This window comes from Equus przewalskii, chromosome 16 (genome assembly GCF_037783145.1).
Source record: "Equus przewalskii isolate Varuska chromosome 16, EquPr2, whole genome shotgun sequence".
Taxonomy (NCBI): Eukaryota; Metazoa; Chordata; class Mammalia; order Perissodactyla; family Equidae; genus Equus; species Equus przewalskii.
In genome coordinates, this window is record NC_091846.1 from 55,537,768 (window position 1) to 55,554,714 (window position 16,947).

Below are 16,947 nucleotides of genomic sequence, written 5' to 3' on the forward strand. Positions count from 1 at the left end.
ATCCTCTGCTTCAACAGATGGCACAATTGAAGAAAGGCCAAGCTCTTCATGGTAAATGGCACACAATTGGACTTAGAAATGCCGGAAAATGATGGGAAATAAGGCAATGGATTCTCTTTTTGCTTTAATGTTATTATTTTTCTGAATTGTTAGTTTTCTTTGAGAAGTAATTAACTCTATGTCTATCACTTTAGACTACTATGAGTTCAGTTCTCTAAGATATGTGCTTGTTCTGTTTTGCTTTTTCCCCTCCTAAATTAGGTGCATCAGGCAATTCTCTCTTCTGCCCTGCAAGTCTCCAAATAAGTGTTCTGGAAAAACAAACAAATAAACAAAAGGTGGTGTGAGTCACAGGAGGATAGTGGCTTCTGAGATCAGTAAGTGTGGGATATATATCATGCATTTCTCACTGAGATTCAGAATATTTCTTGAAATCAGTGAAATCCTATGGTAAGAACTATTACTTGCTATTTAATGAAGTATTCATCTAAATTTTAAAGTCAAGAAATCATCTTTGGAAGGCACTGATTTTTATATCTCTTGGACCTTTGGAATCATGGAATATAGTTCTATAAAAAGCAGAGTCAACACAGATTATATTGGAAGTATTTCATGGGAGGAAATCATGTTTCCTATCCTAAGCAAAAGTATTCTGATATCTTAGCCTTCTTCACTTTTGGCATTGAAAGGCAAAATGAATTGCCCTCCAAAATAATAGCATGGATTATTAGTACTCTTACAGTAGCAACAATACTATATTATAGATTAATTCACAGGTTCTGTGCCAAATAAAAAGAAATGTGATTCTTGGTATACAAGTAATACAGAGTCTTCAAAATCAAGTATAATAGTTACCCCAATTCTATAACTGATTTTGGTGGAGAAGAATTTATCTTATACTGGTAAGAGTCTGAATTGCTTTACCAATTTTATTGGTTACATTGTAAGCAGCAAAAAGGCAAAATTCTCCATTCTCATTTTCTGAGATGATGGAGAAGCAATCTCTCTGATTTCCTTATTTTTTTAAAAAAAAAGTGGATTAGCTCCACAGCATATCTTATTTATATGTAATTTGAAGCACTAAGAGACATTCTTCCTGCCAAACAATCCTACTGAAATGCTAGCATTAAAAAGGCATCTATTTGTTACAATACTGCTATTAAAATTTTTAAATACTCCACTCCTTGCAGAATATTGTTGAATTAAGCCATTTTGTCACATCCTAGTGCTATTTAGTTTGAGGGTTTTTTTTTTTCCTTTTTCTTCTGTTGGTTAGCTAAAATCAGCTACAATGTAGAGATTTAAATGAAGCTTAGGAAGTGTAATCATGGAAGGAAGAGAAGAGAAATTTTAGAGTGTCACTTACTGTCCAGTACTAGAACAAGTTAGGTAGAGGGGGTAAATTTAATTGTGTCAAATAAAAAAACCATCATGTGTTTAGTTCGAAGTGGGTATGGAAAGGAGAAATATAACAAAGATTGCATTATGTACCTGCAATCCCAGGGAAAACAACAAAACGGATGTCAGAAAAATGTCACAGAAGGGTGGGCTGGACAGATACTGATAATCTCTCATCAAATACCCAGTTCTGCAGATAAAATGCATTTGTTTTAAAGTCCCTTCAATCTGGTTTTGCATTTTGGCTCTGCCACTGAGCAGAGCACTCGCAGACAAGTTGCTTTCTAATCCTCGGATTCTTTATTTGTAAAATAGTGATTTAAAAAAATTACATAACAGAAATAATTGTTTTGAGAGTTACGTAAAGTTATTTACAAAATAGAGAGCTACTATTGATATCTAATACTTTCTAGTACGTAATGTATCAAAACCTCTTTTAATCATTGTAACCGTATTAACTCATTTAATATTTACGACCTTGCTATGAGGTAGTCATTTATATTTTACAGGTGAGAAAATCAAGGACCTAAAAGGTTAATAACTTGATCAAATTCACACAGCTAGCCTGAGCAGGGATTAGAATTGATGCAATCTGATTCTAAAGATGTGACCCTTAACCACTCCCATAATTCTTGATCAAACATGATTAGTTTATTGTCAGTCCTCTTCAATCATTATTTTATCCCTGGCTTACTTTATACACGTTTATAACTATATTCTGATAAAATTCCCAGGCATAACTTAAAATATCTATAACTAAATGGAAAAAATTTAGACAAATATCCTGTATAGTTTTGAAAATTCTACGTAATTTTCATGAGTCAAAATATTTTGAGATATTTTAATGACTATATAATAAAGATTCTATTTGACCTTTGTTAGAGGAATTTAGAGTTAATCTGGCCCAGGGATTGGTGAACTACCTCCCACAAGCCATGTCAGTCCTGTTGTTTGTTTTTATGCCACCTGTGAGCTAAGAATAGTTTTTACATTTTTCAACGATTGAAAAAAATCAAAAGAACAACATTTTGTGACAAGTAAAAATTATATAAAATTTAAATTTCAGGGTCTCAAATAGAGTTTTAAATTTTGCCAATACAAATTTTTGTAAATTTGTTTTCTCTCTTGTTTTATACATAATATCTACATAATATCCATATGCACATAGTATCTACATAACATCGTAGATTTTGCATCTTAGTCCACAGAATCTAAAATACTTACTATCTGGCCTATTACAGAAATTTTCTGAGCTCTTGATTTTAGTCCAGCAGTTTCATTTTAGGTACGAAAATTGAGATTCACTGGAATTAAGAGCCATGCCTAGGATCACAGAGCTAGTTAAAGAAGCTAATCCAGCATCAAGGCTTTCCAACTGTTGCGTCATTGCTGCGGCCCCCATAAATGATCCCAAAGACTATAACTCTATAGCACCATGAGGCTGTGTTGTGAGAAGCTAAGCAGAGCTATCAGCCAGCCTTTAACTTTCCATTTAAAAATAAGCTGAGTATTTACCACATGGCATCACACACAAATATGGAAAGAACTGAAGCCACTCAGAGCCTCATGAAAAGGGAAAACTATCCTTATGCAACACAACGTTGAATACTAATATTTGAATTGCAGCCGGACTAAAAGAAAATGAAAAGTAATCATAATCTACTTAAAAGATTAAGTTCAATTACACTTAGATTTTTTGGGATTAGAGACGGTTATTGATGGTGAGCCGAATGGTGCAAACAAATGGTTGCATGAAGAAAATATGATATATTTTTTATTGTGCTGTCTAGTCAAATGTTGGACTAAATACCAAATGTGGTGTATGCTTCTTAAAAGCTAACCAGACCCCAGAGGTGCCTACAAGCAAGGGTAAAATAAAACAGAGTCCAACCTTTGAGGAACTCCCAAGTAAGAAAAGCCTCATCCTCATTCTTGTCTTATTATTGATTACTAAAACTAATCTCCCTTTGCCAGAAATCTTTCCTCTTTGGGGAAGAAAAAGAAGTTGTCTTTTGTTATTAGTGATGAATAAGATTAATTGTTCCGCTCTCATTCAGAAATATGCTTTTTAAAGCAAAGAGCTTAAGCATTTCAATTTATAGCTTACATTGTAGCTTTATGGCACAAGCTGTTTTTATCCTTTGCCACACTTTTTTCTGTTTTCAATTGATTTTCATAAATGATTATTTTGCTGGGTTTCATACATAGTCTTCTGATTTAAGGGAAAAATGTTCAGATATTAGAGAGAGTACACATTTCATACCTTTCCTACATCCCTGGTTTCTAAAATCAAGTTTACAAGCAATTTTCAATAAATCTGCCCTGCAGGTAGAGTACACCAGTTAAATGCAACCATAGGCTTAGTTTTCAATTCTATAAAGTGGAGCTATCCATAAAAGACTGAGGATGAACTCCAAGTCTATATTTTCCTCCCTAACCTCTCTCTGAGCTCCATATTTCCATGTCCATCAGCCCACCTAGAATATGCAAATCGGTATCTCAAAGTTACCAAGTTCAAAATCCAACTCTAAAACCTACTTCCTCCTGCCTTCCCTTCTCAATAAAAGATACCACCATCATGTTGATTGATTAAAAATCACACGCACACACAACTATTTTTCTTTCCTTCACTCCCACATCTGCTCCAATACAGATCTTTCTTGGACACCAAAAATTTACCACTCATTCTCCACTTCTGTCCATCTCCACTACTACCGCTACTGCCCAAGATACCATCACGTATTTCCCAAACTCTGCAAGAGCAGCTCCTTGCCTTCCGCTATTGCCCCCAGTAATTCATTCTCACTAACGAAGCCAAAATGGCTGTTTAAACATGTCACTTGGATCACTTGCCTGCTTAAAGCTCTCTGTTATACTTGAAATAAAATCTAAATTCTTTGCTATGTCTTACAGGGCATTAACTGGCTTCGTTCTGCCTCTCCATTTTCGTCTCTACCTGTGGTTAGATACCAGAAATTCAGGCCTTCTTTCTAGTCCTTAAACATTCCATGCACATTTATAAATCAGGATGTTTTGTCATATATATAAAATATAAATGATTTATTTACCAGGATCTCTCTTGCTCCTAATTTTCAAATGATTGTCTCATCATTTTTCACTCAGTTCAAGCATCATCTCCTCAGAGAGGACTTCCATGAGCACCCTAAAAAAAGTGATCAGCCCCTTCCCCACTTTATTTCTTCATAGCTCTTCATTATTCCAGTTTATTTTAACCATTATTTTTGTTTTGTTTTCTGTAATCTCTTATAGAATGTAAATTCAGATGAGCAGAAATCTAGTCTGTTTCGTTTGGCGTTAGAATTTTTGCACAGCTGCCTGGCACATAGTAGGTGACCAATAATTACATGTTGAATCAAACAAAGTAAAATTTTTATCATCCTCGGTTGGTTTTGTTTGTTTTTCTCTTTGAACTTGGCATGATTAAGATGTATCTCCCTGACACCATTGCGAGGTTGCCTCCTTGAAAGGCCTTGAGCTGTGTGATACATACACCACTGACAATTGTATTAGTCTTAAATTTTACACTATTATAAAGGCTGTAGTCAAAATATTCCTCAATCATGTTTTAAAAAGCCAGCGTAAATATGGACTGAAATTTCTCTTCTTGAAATATATCATACTAGTTTAAGATATTATGAACTAAAAAACCCCACATTTATAAAAGAAAATAATTCTGTTTCCAGTCTATGCACTTGGTTACTCATCAAGTGAGTCAATTGGGCTTGAAGGGATGAAAATTTAATAGGCACCACATTAATCATCTATGCGAAAATGATGAAAAAAATTCTACATTATAAAAAGCTTGTGGGAGACATAGTTTTGGCTGACTATAAGTGATGTCATGTGTATGCAAATAATGTTCAAAAATGCTCTGATCTGACTCTCTTCTTAATTTGATATTGCAAATTTTAAGGTATAATAGTAACATGACATTCCATGTCACTCATTTCTTGGGGATTATTGCTGTTTCCAGTTGTTAGTTTCTTGGCTTCAAGTCTTAACGTCCATAACATTATACCCTAAGATGTAATGCCCTCCTGGAATACTCCATTTGTTATGTCTTAATGTCTAGTTATACCAAATACCATCTGTAACATGAAATCCGATAGTTGGAGAGCTGACCATTCTAGTGAAAAATACAAGTGTCATAAAATCAAAGTTTTGCTGAAGGATAAAAGCGTAACCCTTTCCGACCAATAATAATAGTAAGGTTAAACTCTCTCATTAAAGCACGTATTGAGACACTGGAAAACGTTTAGTGCTTTCATAATTTCACTCCCTTTAGATCCATCTGATAATGAGTTAAACCAAATTAGATCTATTATTTAGGAACCTTGAAAAGGTCACTAACATTAATTTCCAACTCGGCTATGACAGAGCCATACTAAACTCTTTGCTATACAAGCTACCAAAATGCAAACTGGTTCTTAATAACTCTAATTAAGTAACCTTAACTAGACACAATTGAATTAGGTTAGCTACAAAAATGATCGAACCCAAAAGAAATTAGCAAATAATTACTATATGATATAAATTCATAATATTTTGGATAGAATAATTTAGTCATGTAGGATTACTCATAATTATATAAAACAATTATTTTAATAAATAAACATGCCTAGACTAAAACATGAGGATTCTACTGTAGTGTATAGGCAATGATATTGCTTCAATTCAGTCACTATTTTATAATCCTGTTATTTTATGGAAGTGGTAAAAAGTTCTATGTACATATATCTAATATTATTCAAATCATATCACTATCATAATAATGAGCATTACTTTCTCATATGGTATTCAGTTTGGAAATGTTAAGAAGATATTGACATAAAAAAGTGTGCAATAAATATCACGGAATCTGGTAAACGCCATTATTGTTTACAGTAACACTGGCCCTTTTCCACTCATCCCCCTTTCTTGGGAGGCAGAGACTGTTTCTCTGATACTACAATGGATTGGTCATTTATCATCTACATTTGAGCCACTTCTCATTTTTCACTATGTATTGACTCTTTCTATTGTTATGCTGCAGTGGAATATGATTTCTTCCTGTATTCTTCTGCCAAGAAAAGAAATAGAGTTAGAGGCAAAGAGAATAAAGCATAGAAGTGAGTAAATGCATGGCTTTGCTCACTGCTCTCTGCTTGTTAAAACTTTGGACTTGTGCATTTGAACCAAACTACTGAGTAATTGAATATTAGGTTTTACTACATAAGAAATGGCTATGGGATTGTTAGCTTTACAGTAAAATTATAAAACTATATGTAATGTTATATTAAAGCTGCTGTAATCTACTTTATGTATATAAACACAAATCAAAGAGAAGTACCCAGAGACAACAATTCTGAAATTTTTATGATACCATAAAATGTCTTTTTCAATTTTCTAAACTTATATTTGATATCTCACATAACTAAAATTGAAAAATTATGATTCACTGAAAATAAAAACTGATTTGATTGTTTCCTTTTAGAATGGTTAGTCAAAAAACTATAGAAGTTACAAAATTTCAGACATTATTCTCATTTTACAGAAAAAGAAACAAAACTAGCAAGGTAATTAAAATACCTCTTTCAGATTCAATACTCCAATATTTTAAAATTTTGTTTTAAGATTTTCAACTATTTGCATAACAGCCAACGAAACACATATGATGACTGCATTTTTCCAAATGGCCCCAAACTTAAATTACTTTAAAAGAAACCCCCAAATTTTCTAGTGGCATTCTTTAAAAACTGCCAATGATGTCCTATTTTTCTACAATTAAAATAGAGTATATATCTTATCTTTGTAGGTTGTAAACTCCCTGAGGTTAGAACCACTTTATTTTCTTTTTCTCTTCTTTTCTTTTTCTTTTTCTTTTTCTTTTTTTTTGAGGAAGATTAGCCCTGAGCTAACTATTGCCAATCCTCCTCTTTTTGTTGAGGAAGACTGGCCCTGAGCTAACATCCTTGCCCATCTTCCTCTACTTTATACTTGGGACGCCTACCACAGCATGGCATGTGGGTCACAACATGTGGACAAGTGCTGTCATGTCCACACCCAGGATCTGAACCGGCGAACCCTGGGCCGCTGAGAAGCAGAACGTGCAAACCTAACCATTGCCCCACCGGGCTGGCCCCCAGGACTACTTTATTTTCTTTCCCCAGAGAGCTCCTATAACATTTTTCATGTAGCAAGTGCCTAATTTTAATGTTGCGAATTGAATATTTAAGTTCTAACTCATTCAAAATTCTTAAAACTATTACACAATTCTTCTCCTGTAAACTTTTGTGCAAAGTTCAAGTAGGAAATATAATTATATTTCAAGCATGTAATATAGTATATATTTAGCAAGTAAATGGAAGGAGAAGAGTAATTAATTAGACAATTGAAGTCTAAGCCATTATGCTGAAATTACCAATCAATTGAGGCCGAAAGGTTATACTGGGCTTCATCAATCTAAGATGATTTCTTCAGTTGTCTGTGTCATCATAAAATTGTAGTCCTTAAAGACTTAATCTGTTCTCTTAATTATTCTACTCTTTTTGAAACCCAATCAAAGTTTGATAGGTCACAACAGAGTCAACATTGTTTCAGGTTTCAGGATTGTTCTGCTGTAACATATGCTTTCATGGAACCATTCAGTTGCATTTCTTTAAGTTCCAAAGTCCTTAATGTCCTGTATCTCACTTTTTATAATAATACTTTTGGTGAATTTATAGATGAAAGAAATTGCCAGGGGCTTATAAGAAACATTTGATTTAGCCTTCTTTTTTTATAGTTCAGGAGCACATTGAAACAAATCATGTGTGTTAAATCTTAAGTATGCATCTACTATATCTATCAATATGATACACAATTCATCTTTTAAAAATTAAATAATAAGTTGCATTTGGAATAGACTGAAATGAGAGAGAATGAACCAAAAGTTAATACATGCTAAAATTAAATCTTTAGCACATTTTATATTTCCATTTTTCCTTCAAATAAGCTTGCCGATGAAAAACGTATTTAAAAATTAGCTAGCAAAAGAGCTGAATTAGAAACCACTCTACTTAATATTCCACCAACACATTAAAAAAACACACTTCCATGTTCACCCTTGCAAATTCATCCATTTCTCTCTATATACCAAATAGCATTTATTAGCAACCTGGGAAAAGCTAATTTAACAAACTGTCTTTGGAATCGCCAATATAATTTTAACACTTATTAAAATGCCTGACAATTCTAATTACATCTGATATAAATACTGTTAAGAAAAAGAATCCTGCTATGGTAATGTTAAGATCAACTATTCCAGCTTTCTTCCGGGTAAACATGCAAAAATGGTTAAACGATAAATTTCTATGGCAACAACTTAAATTCTAGGATATTCTTAGTTACAGCAGCAGTCCCAGAAGCTACTACTTTCTTTAAAGCAATGGAACTAAACAAGACATCTCCTTCTTTCCTCCTTTTCCATCTGGCACAACTAAAATTTCTTTTACTTCAATGAATTAAAGGATGATTTAACTGGAAACAGGATATCTCAACTAATGCACATGGCAACAACAGTTATGTGAGCATTTTATGTAAAGACAAAGTGAAAATAAGAAGCTAAGCACTGCTAAATGAGTTATATGGTGAGATTACTGTATTCTGCAAACCAAACTAAAATAAGTATATGATATATATATTGATTTACATATATGTAACTATGACAGACATACTTTATCAAAATGAATAAACAATCTGTCTAAATAATAAATGTTCTTTTACATGAAGTCATCGAATGATCCTAATATTTTTCAAATAAATATATAGATAAATTAGTTTTAATAATTTGAATTTCGATAATTCCTAAGTTCATATAGCAATGCATCTTTTCTCTTATATGTTTTCTTCTCATACACTCTTGTTGAACACACTAAAGATATCTCTTCTAAAAGGTAGGACAATTTTTTTTGGTTGCAAGACATACTGGAAATATAAAGGACCACCAATACATACTCAAAAAGATACACCTAGGTCCTTAATACATTATATAGCATTTTTATGGAGATATATATATATATATATATTTTTTTTTTTAAAAAGAGAATAGTCTTCTTTAAGATGTTATCTGGTAAATACATATGACTACTCAATTCAAACAATGAGGTTTTGGAGTATGAGAGAAATTAGGTTTAAATTCAACTCCACTATTTACCAGGTATGATCTGAGTTATTACAGACTCTCCTCAATCCTCAATTTACTCATAGGTATAGTGGAAATAGCAATGGTGTTAAATTACTCTGTGGTTGTAAGGCTTAAATTAAATAATTATGAAAATCATTTAGCACACTGCTGGCACACAAGGACCACTCAGAAACCATTGAAGCTAATATTTTAAAAATAATTTTACTCCTTCAACCTTGGCTTCTATACTGTAATTTTTAATTAGTATGAAGAAAAGTTCTTGCCTTCTATGAGAAGTTCCAGTTTCCTTACTTAGACTAATCATGTATCAACTTTAAATATTACTACCAGGCCTCACTAGGTAGCTTTCGTTAAGTGTCACTTTCCACCAGAGACGTAGAACATCTGCCAGCTTTTCTTTTCCTTCTTAAGGTCATAATATTGCTGAATATGTGACTCTTCCCCTCCCCCAACTTCTCCATCATGAATAAATCCGTTGGTTGTTTACCAGGAGCCCAGGTGTACTTTCCATAAAAAGAATTAAGGCCTTCATATGAAAAATAAATAAAAAATAAACAATTCATAATATTTGTCAGAGGATAGTAGGCTACAATTTTACCTCTATAAAATGCAGTCCACAAACAAAAGAGTCAAGAGAGAAAATGATGAATGGCCTTAGGAATAGTCATGGTTTATAATAAAGATTTTATTAAAAAAGCGTTAAAATAAATAATACATACTCCAGAACATCATTGTTCTGGGAAATTACTCTCTTTAGAATATGAGTTCTAGAAGGCAAATCTTCTTACAACTGCTCTGGGGGATTTCATTAACGGATTTACAATCCTATAACTTTGTTTTTTTGTTTTTTTAAAATCTGTGGTCTGCAGTCTTGTAACACACTTCTCAAGGGTGGATATGTGGTGGAATGCAGACCCCATCAAAATGTGTAGTTTTGTTTGCTTTTTCTCCCCTGTTGATAAAATAGGCTGCTTAGAAATCCCAGAGGAATATGATTGAGGCCAGAGTTACGTTGGCTCATAAACTTCAAACAGTTAAAAGCTCTGCTTGTTAATTACTGGGCCCCAACCAGAAATCCAAATGGTGGGAGAGAAATCCTTCTTAGGATAATGACTGATTTCCATGAAGATGAGTGCTTTAACAAATTTCAATATGCAGTTGCTGGGGCGGGGAGGGTGGGTGGGCACTAATTAGTTTTACCGTTTTCAGCAGATGTTGAATTCAAAACGCCAGCAGCATCTCAAATGCCAGTCATTAGGGCTGTCTTTCATCGAAGGGTGCTGACCAATGAAATCTCCACTCTGTTTAATGAGACCGATCTAGGCAAAGTCAATTAAATCAAATCTCTACTAACATCCTTAATACTGTATCTGCGGTGTGCGCGGCAGCAGTAGCAGCAGCAGGAGGGGGCATTTCCATGTTAATAAAAGGATTCACTGCCGCATTAGGAGAGGAAAAAAAAGGGGGGGGGGGGTGGAGGTAGTGTTGAGGGAAGACCTTACTATACCGGCAGGGGAAGGCTGGAAATGTCCGGGCGGGGAGGGAGGAGGGGGAGGGGCTCTAGGTAAAGGGTGAAAAGCTAAGTAAAACGATTAGAGAAAGAGCCTCAATGTAGATCTAGAAGGCATCCACCCCCAACCTTCCCCCTTCCACCGCAAATCCAATTTACCAGATGCAAACATGAAGCTGGAAAAATGTAAGGACCCAGAGTTGAAAACATTTTCACTTTAATACTGAAAAAATATGCCATTATAAAATCCTCGAATAGAATTAGTAAGTTTCACGTGCTTCCTCGGTTCTCTTTTCCTACTATATAAGTAAGATTTACACCAGCACAAAATTGCTACCATAGGATCGCAGCCTAAGCACTAGAGTGACATTAATTGGTCATGCTTAACTGCCTGAAAATCTTTTTTTTTAAATAATTACACTGATACTATAATAGAAATCATGGGTACTTATTTTACATTCAGATGGAAGGCATTATTGGATATGTATAGAAAAATATTCCCCATCAAAAAAAAAAAAAAACCTAAAAACTAAAACATCACCATCAAAATAAAAGAACCCAAAACAACCCGTAAAAACTTTGCTCAACAAAATACATTTTTAACTCATAAAATGGACTGATGACTAGCCATGCAAATGTCTTAAATAAAACCTTTACATTTTTTTTTCACAGTAAACGTACGCTCTGAACTGCCTACCGATCACAAATAATGGCGAAATGGCACTTTCTGATTATACTGTATTTTGTTTAGAGAAAGTTTGATACGATGGGACTTATCAGGTAAGAGAGTGGGTGCTGTGAAGTGACGCCGTCTCCAGTCGCCGGGGAGGGCAGCGTCCCTGAAGCGCGTGGATTCCATGCGAGCCATGCAGCACTTTTTGTTTTAGTCAGAAGTCAAAGTTATTTATTTACAATACATTCATGCCTTCGTGCAACTGCCCATCCCTGCGTAGCCAACAGGAAGCCATCACGCCCCCCTGCTCACGGGGCTAATCCACAGGGGAAAAAATAGATATCTATCTCTCTATATAGATGTAGGTATATGTATATATGTATAGGACCGCGGCAGCCATCCCCACCAGCCCCTCTGCCATGGGCAAGGGCACTGTCAGTTCTTTGAGCAGAGCCCCTGCTGGGCTTTTCAAAAGGGGCTCGCAGCAAAGAGCGAGCTGGCTGCGCTCTCCCAGACACAGTCCGCTCTTTGTTTCCAGAAGGGAGCTAAGGGGTCAGACCCTCTCAGTTGAGCGAGTTCAGTTATTTATTTACTTATGTCCATCAAGAGTTGGGGCACGCGGACTTGCATCCGGGCTCCTCTAACCCCTGGCATGCCGGCGGGGGTGGAGGGTGGGGGGCTTCACCTTCCCGCTCCCCTGCTCTACCCGGATTGGGGTCTTAGTCTGAGAGCGAGTGGGAGCCACAGTCATACACTCTGTGGGCCCCATCTGCGTTGTAAGGCCCATTGTGCCAGTAGGAAGAGTCACAGACTGTCTGTAGGGAATTAATTTCGGACGCCGAGGAGTTGGCATCCCTTCTCTTAGACCGCTTTCGGTTCCTCAGGATAAACACGAGCATGCCCACCACGGTGAAGGCGGAGGTGACGAACACCAGCAGCAGTCCCGGGACCAACACGGAGATGGACACCCTGCTGGTGTCTAGGTAGGAGTTGGAGTGCGTCCCGGTCTCCGCCAACCCAGTGCTGTTTTTACTGTGCGAAGTTAACGTGGGCGAGATCCTCGCGTACAGCTGGGGGCAGATCTCGTCATTGGAGAGAAGCATGAAATCTTTCCTAAAGAAGTTCACCGGCGTCTCACACTTGAGGTCGCTCATCAGCACTTCGGAACCCAGGCGTTCTGCCCACTGTTTGAAAGGCACAATAGTGCAGGAGCACTCCCAAGGGTTTCCGTGTAGGTCTATCTGGATGATGGAGGTTAACTGGTCCAGCACCCCTGCCACTGGGAGGTACATGAAGTAATTGTTGTGCAGGCTGAGCTTAGAGAGCGAGACCCCAGCGAACACGTCTACGGGTAGGGACCTCAGTAAGTTGTTGTTGAGAATGAGGATCCTCAGTTTGGGCATGGCATTGAAGGTTCCAGGAAGGATGAGCTGGATCGCATTGTACTCCACGTTCAGATACTCGAGGTTTTGCAGCCCGGCGAATTTCTCCCGGGACAGCGTGTCCAAGTAGTTACTATCCATATACAGCCACCTGAGGTCCAAAAGGTTCTTAAAAGTGTTGTTCTCTACGGTGGCGATGTTATTATTGCCCAGATCCAACAGGATGAGATTCTTGTAATCCACAAAGTGCGATTTTCTGATGCTATGGATCTTGTTATCTCGCAGGAAAAGCTCCTGCACGTTGGAGAGCTTAGGTTTCAAATCAGCCAAGCTGCTCACGTTCCGGTTGTTGCAGTTTATCTTTAAACCCGACCCTGGGATGTGGTCGCAGCTGCAGCCCCCAGGGCAGGGCAAGCCGTTGGCTGGGGGTTTGTTTCTGGCGCTGCCAGTCGCTATCGCTGCCGTGGGTCTGATTTTGATCTGCCAGTTGCCTGGGATCTTTGTACCTCCGTTTGGAGCAGACCCTGGGGTGGCATGGTCCTCTTGTCCATTTGTCTTGAAAGGAGTTGGCAGGGGACCAGGAGCGAAGGTCTCTTCTTGGGCAGGGGGCGCTGGGAGACTAGAATCCACTCTGTTTTTCAAAGGACACAAGTCCTGTTCGGTGGTTTCATTGAGGTCTTTCCCCTGCAGTCTGGTGGGGGCTTCGCAGACCACTCGGCCGATCAGGGCATTTTTGGGAATGTTTTCCAGCCATTCTTTCAGGGAGAGCAGATCACAGGTGCAGTCCCATGGGTTATCCTCTAGCAGGATCTCGGCAATGCCGGGGATTTGCTCCAAGACCTCCTCATAGGGCAGCGTTTTCAGCCTGTTTCCCCGGAGGTCGAGGTGGGTGATGGGCACATACTGGAACACGTTGGCAGGTAGGGTGCTGATGAGGTTGTCATTTAAAATGAGTACCTCCAGCTTGTTCAAGTCCTGGAAGGCCCCCGGGTCTATATCCCGTAATAAATTAAAATCAGCCTGGAGGTATTCCAGATCGTCGAGCCCCAGAAAAGTCTGCTTTCGAAAAGACTTGATCTTGTTGTTGTTAATGTGCAGTCTTTTCACCAGCTGCAGCCCCAGAAAAGCCCCAGGAACGATTTCATGCAAGCCATTGTTTTCCATGTGCAAACTAACCGCATTATAAAAGTTAGCGAACTCATTAGGGAAAAGTCGAGTGAGGGAATTGCCATGCAGAAATAGATGGTAAAACTGGGAAGTCGGGGCGGTGAAACGCTGCAGACTTGTAAAGCCCTTTTTTTCACAGTCTACGTGTAGGTCCCCTTCTATCTCATTGCAAGAACAGATCTTCTCTTTGCAAACATCCCCTGTAACGTTTCCAGCGGCAAAACAAAGAGACGTCTCCAGCAACAGAATCCAAAGCAGCATTTTTAAAGCGAGCAATTCATCCCCGATCTCATCACAAAGTAACAGCGACCATCCTGCTCGCCACAGACACAATTCAAGTTCATTTAGTGCTCCAGCGTCCGAACCCAGGGAAGGAGAAGAAAAGGGTTTGGGGGGGCGGGGGTGGATTCCTTCCTCCCTAACCCCCCCGCACTGCAACAACCCAGGCGCCAGTCAATTAATATATCTACAAACTACCCAGGCACGTAGTGCAAGGCAAGCAAAAAAAAAAAAATAAAAAAAGTAGAAAAAAAAATAATCCCGCTCCCCCTCAACCCCTTAAAAATAACCAAAAAGAAGTTAAATATATACACATAAGTTAGAAAATACACCCTTACAGAATCTCGTATAGTGGTCCTCACTAATCAGGAAGGGAACAATGCTAGTAATTAGAAGCAAGTGCATGTTAGAGAAACAAGCAGAGGGTTTGCAGCGTAGTACAGGCGCACTGCCTGTGCATGGCTGTGCGTCGGACTGACCTTGCCTCTCTGATACAAAGCAGGGTTTTCGGCTTCTGCTGTTGAGGTTGCTGATGGAGTTCTTGCCGTGGCTGCGGGTTGCCCAGAAGGCCCCCAGAGGTGCTGTCCAGTCCCCCCGGTGCTGAAATCACGCCCGCTCGAAGGACTCACGCTGCCGAGCCAATGGCGCTGGAAAATTTCCGCAATCGCTGCGTTTTGTGGCTGTCCATCCTTTTCCTTTCCTCTCCTTTGGTCCTTTTCAGCCTTTTTTCTGGGCGCCAGCTCTCGGTTACTAGCTCTTCTTTTCTTGTTCTCCTTCTCCTTCTCCTGCTCTTTCGGAATTACGTGGATGGGGGCGGAGGGTGGGGGGCGAGTTGTCTGAGGGAGGGACAGAGCGCGAGAACGGGGAGGGGAGGCTAGAAGAGAGTTGCTAAGAAGCTCTGCTCGTTCCAGCCTGGTGCACTCTGAAAGATCTGACACCCTCTGCTGATCTGCAGTAGCAAAAATCCATCTGGTGAGGGAATGCTGAAGGAAAAAAAAAAATCAATCCACGTACAGGGCAAGCGTTAAAAATGTGGGCTTTAAAGGCTGTCGATCCACATAGACGCTTATTTTAAATGGATTATTTAATTCTTTCTGCGTGCTGGAAACTTTACCCTTTCCTTTCCTGAACGACCTCACAGCCCCCACTCGCTCTAGCTTTTGGAAAGGAGTGCTTTTAAATCATTTATTTCCCAATGGCTTGAATAAAATTAGTGTCAGGGTGTCAAGCGAACAGCAATTTGAGGTAATTATACTGCACGCCATTTTCATCGGTGCTTTAAATGCATATCTTCCGTCTCTGCAGTACAGTGTTTTATGCTATTTGCTGTCTTTGAAAGCTTTTTTTGTCTTTTCGCATGGTGAAAGTGGCTATTTGGAACATATATTCACATCAAACATATTTCCTATAATATCATGATTGGGTATGAATTTTTTGCTGCAAGGTATATAATTCAGGTACATGGTTTTCTTTTTTAAACTTGGTATAGAATTTTAGTCAATTTGGTCGCTGAGTGTTAGCTTTCTCTGAAGATATTTCTTGAACGTTATTTAAGTCTGCGAGGTGAAAACACAATGCACACTTGCGTCTTTGATTCCAGACCCGAAAGCTTTCACTGAGAACCGGAAAAGGAGGGAGGGGGCAGGGAGAAATCCCAATACGATTCGTAAGTGCTCTTGAAAACCCACTGGCCGCCTGGCGCGCGCACACCACACACAGACACTCACACACACTCACAAAGTTTCCGCATCTGTTCGGACAAATTTGAAATGCATACAAGTAAATAACCAGTTGCATTTTGAAAGAGAGAGATAGAAATCTTGGGTCTCTGAGGCTCTGTGCGAACCTGATCTGCAGGTAGCGGCCAGTTCTTCGCTGGGTCACTGGTGCTGCTGTAGCACCGGTGCTCAGGCTTTTCCCAGGGAAGGAATCGCCGGGTTCCTCAAACTCAGATGGAGCTTACAAAAAACAAGTTCTACAAACGTCTGGGAGGGGAGAGAACGTGAGAATGCTGCTTCTCGGAAAAGTCAGCTGTTTGGCCGACTTTTCTTATCAGAGTCGAGACCTTTTCCATCAATATGTTCTGAAAATTGTGCGCACCATTTTAGGGGTTGGAATTTACAGGGTGTTTTTTTTTTTTTTCTTTTTTTGTTGTTGCTTGGTCCTTTCTTCAATAGAAGCAGAAATGATTCACTTGCTTCAGTTTCCCTTTTAATTAGGTCTTAAACAAGTTGGACAGCTGTTACAAGGCTGCTAATAATCTGCATAAAAGATCAAATATTCAAGGATGTGTGCATTTTGAAAAGGCTGGGGAGTGAAAAATTTGGGGAAAGGCCTAGGATTGGGGAAATTA

At 38.3% G+C, this 16,947-nt stretch overlaps 1 protein-coding gene and 1 long non-coding RNA gene across 2 annotated transcripts in view; one reads left to right on the forward strand and one right to left on the reverse strand.

The window, feature by feature from the left end:
* The window catches only part of LOC139076499 (uncharacterized), a 65,354-nt gene that overhangs the window by 32,440 nt on the left and 15,967 nt on the right, over positions 1–16,947 (forward strand). The window contains exon 5 of the long non-coding RNA XR_011528192.1: positions 262–377. This is a non-coding gene — a long non-coding RNA (uncharacterized lncRNA). The remainder of the gene's footprint in view (positions 1–261; positions 378–16,947) is intronic.
* SLITRK1 (SLIT and NTRK like family member 1) lies at positions 10,248–15,530 on the reverse strand. The gene is made up of 2 exons (XM_008530210.2): positions 15,074–15,530; positions 10,248–14,629 (listed from the first exon to the last, which is right to left on the reverse strand). The coding sequence occupies exon 2, from the start codon at positions 14,574–14,576 to the stop codon at positions 12,486–12,488; it is 2,091 nt and encodes a 696-aa protein (XP_008528432.1). The 5' UTR covers positions 14,577–14,629; positions 15,074–15,530; the 3' UTR covers positions 10,248–12,485.